Source organism: Arvicanthis niloticus, chromosome 24, assembly GCF_011762505.2.
Source record: "Arvicanthis niloticus isolate mArvNil1 chromosome 24, mArvNil1.pat.X, whole genome shotgun sequence".
Lineage (NCBI taxonomy): Eukaryota > Metazoa > Chordata > Mammalia > Rodentia > Muridae > Arvicanthis > Arvicanthis niloticus.
In genome coordinates, this window is record NC_133432.1 from 2,948,810 (window position 1) to 2,958,320 (window position 9,511).

General features: G+C 51.6%; 1 protein-coding gene across 1 annotated transcript; it reads right to left on the reverse strand.

Moving 5' to 3' along the window:
* Window positions 1–744: 744 nt before the first annotated feature.
* Cryba4 (crystallin beta A4) lies at window positions 745–6,373 on the reverse strand. The gene is made up of 6 exons (XM_076922391.1): window positions 6,330–6,373; window positions 5,711–5,761; window positions 4,965–5,083; window positions 3,385–3,526; window positions 2,426–2,568; window positions 745–1,069 (listed from the first exon to the last, which is right to left on the reverse strand). Exons 1-6 carry the CDS (start codon window positions 6,348–6,350, stop codon window positions 922–924), a joined length of 624 nt encoding a protein of 207 aa, XP_076778506.1. The 5' UTR covers window positions 6,351–6,373; the 3' UTR covers window positions 745–921.
* Window positions 6,374–9,511: the final 3,138 nt, after the last annotated feature.

Here is a 9,511-nt window from a genome sequence, read left to right on the forward strand (position 1 = left end):
GAGAAGAAAAAAAATCTTTAAAGCATAGATGAGTGAATAGACAATGGGGCTAGAGAGCAATCAGCAGCTAAGAGAGAGCTTGCTGTTTTAGCACGGGGAGCAGATTTCTCACACCTAACCCTCGGAACTTCATGTAACCCAGCTCCAAAGGATTGTAAGCCCTCTTCTGCACCCATGGAGTTCACAAACACAGTTGTGGACATGCACACACACACACAGAGGGAGAGGGAGAGAGAGAGGGAGAGAGGGAGAGAGGGAGAGAGGGAGAGAGGGAGAGAGGGAGAGAGGGAGAGAGGGGGAGAGAGGGAGAGAGAGAGAGGGAGAGAGGGAGAGAGAGGGAGAGGGAGAGAGAGGGAGAGAGAGAGAGAGAGAGAGAGAGAGAGAGAGACAGAAACAGAGAGACAGAGAGAGACAGAGAGAGCAGAGAGAGGGTTAGAAACACACACACACACAAACAAAAAAAAACCAACCCAGGCTGGAGAGATGGCTCAGAAGTTAAGAGCACTTCCAGAGGATCTGAGTTTAATTCCCAGCAACCACGTGGTGGCTCACAGCTAACTGTAATGGAATCCGATGCCCTCTTCTGGTGTATCTGAAGACAGCTACAGTGTACTCATATACATAAAATTAATTGATTTAAAAAAAAAAAAAAACTAAAAAAGCAGACAAATGACAAAGAAATTTTACAGAGCTACAAAGTACTTCGTCAGGAAGGCGGTTAAAATTGATGAGAACAATCCATACTGAGTCTTTTGTTTCTAAATTTTATTTCTTTGAGCTTCGTGAGCTGGTGGGGCATGGGCTGGCTGACAGGGGTGTGGGGTTCCCAGAGGACATAGGGGTAGCCAGAACCAAGAACAGCCACAACCTCTGGCCAGTCACTCAATCATCACGCAGGCACCCCTGGTCGCCTGTGCGTGCTCACTGCTGGATCCGGCGCACGCTCTGCACCTGGAAGGTGTGGGCATGGGAGCCCCACTCTCTGAAGTGCTTGTAGTCACCCGAGTGGTGATCGCTCTCCAGTACATACTGAAAACCTCGGTAGCCAGGAAACTGGGAGCAAACCCACCTGGAAAATAGAAGATACAGTCACCACACAGAGGCCCAGGGGCAGGAACTAAGACAGGCAGAGATGCAGCAAAAAGGTCTAGCCTGCACATGCATACACAGGGGCTCTCCACCCCAGCACCCGCGCTCAAGGCCTTTCTTCGGGGCTACAGCGCACAGTCTCAAGACTATTAACCTGTCTCCATCAGGCAGGCCCTGGTTGTCCCCCCTTTGTAACACTGACAACATTGGATAATTTTAAGATTACTTATGAGCTGTCTGCCTTCCCTAGGGTAAGCCCTGGTCTAGAATGCCTGGAGCTAGTCCCTTGGTCTCCTAGGCTGACACTGTGCAAGCCAGTGAATGTCTCGTGAAGAAGGAATGAGGGGCTGGACAGGAAGTCTTCTTCGTCCAGCCCCTGCTCTCTCTCCTTCACAGTTGTTTCCAGACACAGACCCCTGCACTGTTCACGACAAGTATTCCTGTTCTCCACTCTGCCCTCTCTGGAACAGGGTAGCGATGAGAGAAGTGTCAGACATACTGACACAAATCCTGAACAGAGATCTTCATTCTCTGAACAAAAGCTCCATTTCCCAACTTCATCCTTGCCTGCAGGAGCCAAACGCCTTGCAGACCAGGCTCACAGACCAGGTCGCCCTCCCAGTCCCTGTCAAAGCAGGGGGCGGGGCCGGGGGCGGAGTGAGCCGTATCTCAAAAAGTATGTAACCCTATCCAGCCAATCAGAGCATCCTGTTCCTTTGGACATAGTGATTGGCTCAGAGGGGAGCACATGACCCAAGCTGGCCCTAGATGCTCTTTTCCTGAAAACTTAGATGGAATCCGGGATCCTCTCTCTCCCTAGAGATGGAGTGTAAAGCGACGGTCTCCACATTTGCATTGGGGGAGAGCTTAATCGTTTTGTGATTTAATAGAGCCAGAGCCAGGCAGTGGTGGCTCACACCTTTAGCCCAACACTCCGGAGGCAGAGGCAGGCTGATCTCTGTGAATTCGAGACCATCCTGGTCTACAGAGCGAGTTCCGGGATAGCCAGGGCTACACAGAAAAACCTGTCTTGAAAAAGACAAAAAACCCCAACCAAACAAAGAAAAAAAGAATATAGTCAGATGGAGTAAGGTGGAGATAAAGGCAGATCCCAGCAGTTTCTGGACCCAGCTGTGCCCGCGAAGGTGATCATGGGACCCACATATGTACAGCATCCCTAAGCCAGCTTATTGCAGGTGTCAGTAAATCACTTACAATCCCCTAAATTCTGTCTGGTGGTCCCTGAGCCTCCATTCTCCAGCATGTTGGGCACGTGTCTCTACAGAATGTGTCCCAGCCCTTCCCACATCTCTGTGTCTTGCCAGGGTCCACTTACGCCCCAGATTGAACATGGAAGGAGCCCACTTCAGTGCCGTCCCAGCCCATGGCCTGCAGAGAGGGATAATCATCGCTCAGCTCGCCCTTCCTGCCCAGGAAGTTCTCCTGCTCGAAGATGGTCAGCCTTGAATCGCGGTGGTTCTACAGACAACAGAAAGCTGGGTCAGACTGCCAGGTGCCAGACTGGACACACAGAAGCCACTCTTCCCCAACTCAGCCTTTGCCTCCCAAGTTGCCCTTCTGTCCTGAGCTCTGAGAAGGGCAACAGGCAACAAGACCCTTCAGCATTTGTCCTTCCAAGGAACAAGGACAGGACAGTAACTATAAGGATGTCCACCACAGCCATAAAACATGAAGGAACTGATCTAAATGTTCAGTGACAGAAATCAGGCAGAAAGGTAGGGTGTCGTGCTATGTGACCATATGGGTTGAACTCCCAATTCAGCGTTTTGCCGGCTGGCTGAGGTCAGGTTTGCCACACGGTGTTTCTTCAGCCGTAACATGGAGCCATCTATATCTCCCTGGGGTGGGAGAATAAAGCCTGTCTCCACCCACGCATCACCAAAGGGCATTAATGCACAACAGAGAAGCCATGATGAGCTAGGGACCTGTCTCCCTGGCCAGCCCTGCCTTCCCTGGCATCCAGCTTTCCCGGGGTTCTTGAACCATTAAAAGAGTACCACCCAAAAGGGCTCCCACCGTAACCAAAATTGCTACAGGCTAAGAGTTCATGTTGGGGTGTAGTCACAAGATGGCTGTTGTCACCTCATTTCAAATTACAGAGACTGAAAGTCACACACACACAGAGAGACAGATAGAGAGAGAGAGAGAGAGAGAGAGACCCACATCACTCCCTTGATGGACGAAAATCCCGGTTTAGAGATCTGATTCCCAAGTGTTTGTTAGCAGTCACCCAGGGGTGCGGGCAGTAGGATGGGTGAGGGCAGTAGAACTCACAGCACAGGCCACAGGCCGGAAGGAGGTGAGCCTCTCAGCGGGGTAGGCTGTGTTACCACCCCAGGCATCCCAGCCTGGGTAATCGCCCCTCTCCAGCACATATTGTTGCCCTTGAAAGCCGGCGTGCTCAAAGCCTACCCACCTGCAGGCAGACAGGGCAGAAATGTCAAGAGAGAAGAGTTACCAACGTGAGAAGCAGGCCAGGGCTCCCGTGGGGTGACTCACTCTAAGGCCACGTCACAATACCTGGGTGGTTACGACTTTTACAACTTGGGAATGGCTACAGTGATCCTTTGGTTATTGGAGACCATCACTGACACAGCATCCATGTCAGTCACCCAACCCAAGAACAGCCATGCCTAGACCTCACTAATGCCAAGCATGGGAAACCCTGCCTAAGCCCAACATAGGAAATTCTGCCTAGGGCCAGCGTTATATTGGCTTCCCGTGTCCACAGGGAAGGGACTGCCCTAGGTGGGTGCCCTGAGATCTTCACACAGACACTGTCACAAAGGTCACATCGTACGTACAGATAGGGGTCAGCCATAGGCTGACCTTGGTTTCATTACCTCCTTGTGATCCTGTCAGACCCAGAGGTTGGCAGTCTGAGGAGTGAGACACTGTCTGTCCTGAGCTGTTTCTCATTCTCCCTCCTTAGAGAGGCCTCTGGGAGCTTCTCCTGCCCTCCTCTTTTCCCACCGAGGAAGAGGCTTCCACATTCCCACCTTAAGCAGCATGGGGGTAAACCCTCCTCAGCCCCTGTTGCTTTCTGTTGAGTTCAGGGACAAAGAACCCAGGAGAGTTGTGTGTTGCTGTCTGAGTAGGAAACAAGCATTCTGAATCCATGCAGGTTCTTCTTCTGTGAGGTCTCACCTGGCAGCTTGCAGGACACTGTCCCTTGACTGCCAGCTGTCCTGCCTAGCTCTCTCTCCCAACCTGAATAGATCAGAAGCTCAAAGAACAATCACCTTGGTGTGAGATGCCCACAGACCACCAAGGTGACCTCGGGAGGCGCCCACAGACAAAGCCTCGGCTCTGATTTATGCAGAGAGGGTACTAGTCTCCTCTTTGGTCTTCTTTCTAACTTTCTGGGATCTTCTACCCAAGGGGATAAGCTTCAGCTGCATATGACTGCATTTGATCTTAAGATTAGGTAGAAGTAAAAACACAGCTCAGCTCGTACGTAAGTCACAGACTATGCCTGTGAAATCCTTCCTCAATGGTCATGTGTGGCCAGTGACTCTCTATTTAAGTAAATAGATCTACAAAACTCCCCATCCTTGTAGGAAAGGCAGTTGCAAGATGCTAGTCTTAGGGTTAGTGTTTGAGTGATGTTAGTTTTCAGTTCATGTCTAAGAGGGACATTTTCAGACCCAATGGGACTGTGTGGTGGTGTCCCTTACAACCTGAGTTAACTAAATCAACAGCCATGTACACTCTTGAGCACTTGGGAGGGGCACATAGGTACAGTTAAAGCCTGGAGAGATGTGTCTGGGAACACAGACAAGCTCCAGCATCCCTCTCGAGATCCCCTCTTGCCCTCCCCGCCACCACCCTGACTCAATGTCCTCCAGACTCACGCTCCACTCAGGACTTTGAGAGATCGCACAGTCTCAAAGCCAAGCTCCAGCACGCTGGGACACTCAGCTGTGAATTCATGCCGACGGCCCTGGAAGCCTTCTTCATCCCACACCACTATCTGCACAGGAGAGAAGAAAGATCTGTGAATATCAAGTTTCTGTGAGCGGTGAAGATCTTATTCTGCACTTGGGGTAGAGCCAAATGGGTAAAACAGAGGTCGCATGCCTCCAAGGCCAGGTGGGCGAGTAAAGTAGACTGTATGGTCCCAGACAGCACAGCCTGAGAGTATGGACAATTCTGTCATTTCCACCTTTGACCACTGTCAGATAAGAATGCAAGCAGAGTCTCCATTTCCCAAAGCCTTCATCAAAGACATTTACATGCCTCCGCTATGTTCTTTGTTGTGAGACAAGCCCTCACAAGACCCAGGCTGGCCTTGAGCTTACAGGCTTCCTTCTGCCTCTACTTCCCCAGAGCTAGGGCAGGCATAAGCTATCACACCCAGATTTTAGTTTCTCTTTCCAAAGCCACGTATGGCCAAAGAAACACAGCAAAAAGACTGGGTGTTGTGGCTCAAGGGTAGGGACCAGCTCAGGTTGTGTGAATTGGGCAGGTTGTTTCCTAGTTTAAGCCTTGGGTGCATGGCAATCAATAGCCCTCCTGCAGGATGAGGGGGTTCAATGAAGTTGTTGTGGGAGGTTCTTGGTTGTCTTCTTCCCTCCCTCCCCTCCCAGACACTCCCTACCCTCCAGTGTCCAGCTGACTTGGTGCACTGCAGGGTCATGTTGGCCGGGTCCTACAGAGAGAAGAACACAGTCATCTTCCATCTGGTTCCCAGTAGCATCTCTGACTGAAGGCTGACTTGGGCAGTGTCAGAATTGAGATAGGTCTGTCTCAGACCTGGGGTGACCCTTCTCCCATCCTGCCCACGTGCAAACAGCACCATCTCAGCCACATGGGGTGTTGTCACCTCCAGCCCCAGCTCACAATGGGCTGCTGTGCCATGTGAGTGGAGAGAGGTGGATGTATCACACACATCCATGTGAACACATGCGCACGCACACACATACACACATGCACACACATGCACATACATGCATGCACGTACACACACACACATGTGCACAAGCACACCAAAACAAAGTACACTAGCCTAGTGCATGGCTCAGTGGATACACAGGTCACAAAATGGTGGAAGAGCAGGGACTTGGCATTTAACTAAGAGTCACAGGCAACAGTCTGGACATCTGTAGTCTTCCTGGGATACGATGGCATTCAGGGTGAGCCAGTGGCATCCCCAAGGTTGGCATCATAGAATGCCACCAGAGAGCTCAGCTCCTGTCCTCTCTCCCACTCATACTTACCAAGAAGGGCCCAGAGCACATGCCAGAACCAGAACCAGACAAGGGCAGGCTCTTATAGGCAGGAAAGGGACAGGGGCCCCAAGGGACAAACACAGACTCAGCAAGCCAGTGGTAGAAACAAAAGCCAGTCCTGGCCAAGGCCCAGGGTGGACATGTCAGCAGCTCTGGCTTTAGTGGGGAGGGATCGGCGGCTTGCCCCAGGGTCAGCATTAGAGAATATGAGAGGTAGATAGCCTGCTTCCATTGGCTCCACAGGATTCCTGACCAGAGCCACTAAAAACTAGACCTGGGGCCCAACATCATCTTGATGGTGGGTGCCCTTCTGTCTGTCTGCATGATAGGACAGATATAAGGCAGATCACAGGGCTCTGTGCCTGCCCTCCTCCTCACCTGCCCCTGCCTCTTCTAGCTGGATATCCCACTCTCACTTGAGGTTACTCATGTATACAATGTACACAAGTAACATATACAACATATACATGTGTATACATTGTATACAAGTAACGTATACACATGTATACGTTGTATACAAGTAATGTATACAGTGACTTGGAAGCAGGGGCATTCTAGACAAAACTCTGGGGGCCCAGGGCACGGGCTCTGGATAACAAATACCCAGGAGCACAACGCTTCTCAGAAGGTAAGAGTGGTGGTCAGGGCCAGAACCTGTGCACTCTGCAAGGCCTGCGGAAGCATCTGTGACTGTGCATGTAGAAGCAAATGTCAGGAGGGGCTGCAGCTTGCAAACATGCTTTCCAAAGCAGAGAGTGCCTGATAAGCACCCAGAGCATGCAGAATCCCCTGAACCCTCCCTCTGAGAGGGCCCTGTGGCAGGAGAGGGGAGCATGGCGGGTAAAACTCAGCCTTGGAACTGGGTGACCCAGATAAAGAGTCCTTTGATGGTCAGGAAAATAGCAACATCTCTTCCTTCCTGCAATGTCAGAATAGCTGTCACATATGCAGGGCGTGGTGAAGGGTGGACGGGCACAGTCTCCACAGGCAGCAGCCAAGGTCTGCATCCTGCTTCTGAGGGGCGAGGGGTGTAAGTACCTTTGAGCAGGTTCCCAGTGCCTCTAAGCCTCAGTGATGTTGTGTGTTTAATGGAAATAAAAAGACAAAGTTGGAGCTGATGAGAAGGCTCAGTGGGGTGCCTCTAAGCCTGACAGCATGACTTTAATCCTCAGGAGGAGAGAACTGACTCCTGCAAGTTGTCCTCTGACCTTTTGACCTCCATGTGAGTGCATACATATATAAACACACACACTTAAGTGTTAATAGTTATCCGGAAAGCACAGGTTGCTATGACCATAAACATGATAAACATGTTCCTGATGAAGAAAGAGCCTCTGTACCTGTTCTAAGAACAAAGGGAACAACTGTCCGGGTCTTGGCCACTTTTGCCATCCTGGATAACCATAGTATATAACATTATTATGAATGACAGTTCCCCAAAAGCAGGCGCTTATAGAAGGAACTGAATCCACAGCCTGGCGTGGGTAGTGTACACTTGTAATTCCAGCACCTGGCATGTGGAGGCAGGAAGTCTGGCCCCGGCTTGAGAGCTTGGGGCCAGCCTGGGCTACATGAGATCCTGTCTCAATAGAATAAAAAGAAATAAAGAAAAACAGGAGGCCCAGTTCCTCATGACAGATGGGAAACAGGGCCAGAAGGGGACAAAAGAGCTACCCCACTTTCTTGTCTATAAATAGCAGGTCTGAAGAGCTGCCTGGCAAGGGAGGCTGCTCCCATCTCCCCAAACCTTTGGCAAGCTAGGAGGGTCAGGGGGACAAAACTGCCCCAGATGCTTGCCCTTGAGGCAAGATCTGTGGGTGGCCCCTACCACAGGCATCTTGGCCTGAGTCCCGGTGGTTGGCCTATCCTGTGGTTCCTAGCTCGCCCTTCAAGGCCTTGGCCCAGGATGAAAGGCAGAGAGGAGGCTAGCAGGGAGAGGGGCTCATGGGTAGAGGGACAAGGCCAGCACTGGTCCAAGGCCAGGGTGACCACAAGATGGCCCTGGACTCCCCAGAGAAGAAGGGTTTCTCAGAAGATGGTTGCACCCCTACTGGGGTTGGGGACACAGAATGCAGGTGGCCTGACCTGGCCAGATTCCAATCCCACTCTTCTTTGGGTTCACACTATGGACAAGGTTGAAGTTTCCTGTTCTATGTGGGTCTCAGTTTCTCTGGGGAAATGGTGGGTCATTTGACATTCACTGGTCTACTCGAATGCATGGCTATTCTGCTTCCTCCTTTGCCCTACGTTCCCTCTGTTTACTGACTCCTCTCTCCCATCTTCTGAGAAACCCTTCTCTCTATCCCTTTCTCTCTATCATCCTCCACCCTTTGATCTCTGTCCTCACCTCAGATATCCACTACCTCTGTCTCCTCACCCTCTCCAGTGGACCCGGGAGTCCTGGCACTAGCAGGGACCTGCTAGGGCCTAGGCCCTGTGTGAAACGCTAGTCCCTTGCCTGGTAAGGTGCAATGGAGTGTGAGGCTGCTTAGAGTCTCTGTGTTCCTGACCCTGGGCAGCACCCCTTGGTGTCAGACAGTGAGGGCTGATGGGCATTTAGGAAGGACCCAGGCCTTGAATGCTAAGCCTTTGAGCCTGAGACCCAGACCCACCTCTCCACCCTAGGACAGGGAATTCAGGCAGGCCTCAATCAGGGCCAAGGCTGGACAGCCAGGGCCTTCCTGCTTGCAGTGGCCACTACTGCCTCTGCACCCAGCCTTCCTCATCCAGGAAATGGGTGCAGTGAAGGTCTGGATAGGGCAGGAATGCCGCAGAGTCCCAGAGACAGCAATCACAAAGCCCAGAGGCCACGAGCACACAGAAGCACTCAGGACTAGGGCTGTGGGCTGAAAACCCATTTCTTGTCCTTATAAAACATGTTCATGTTCAGTGTTGTCTTCAGTTCTGGGCAGACTTGTCAACTGTACCTATAGACTGAGACCCTTAGAGGTAGAGCCTTGTGAAGCCATAAAGTGAAGCATCTTGACTGAGGCAGGATTCTAATCCAGGTCACCTCCTCCCCAGTGCCCCTTCCCTAGCCTAGGCTGGCAGCCAACAGGGCCCTGGGCCTGTCTCCAGCCAGGGTAATAGAAAGAACAGTCAGAGCAGGGTTGGGGTCAGGGTTTCTCTGTGTTCCAGGCCAACAATAGAAAGTGCTAGCCTGGGCAGTA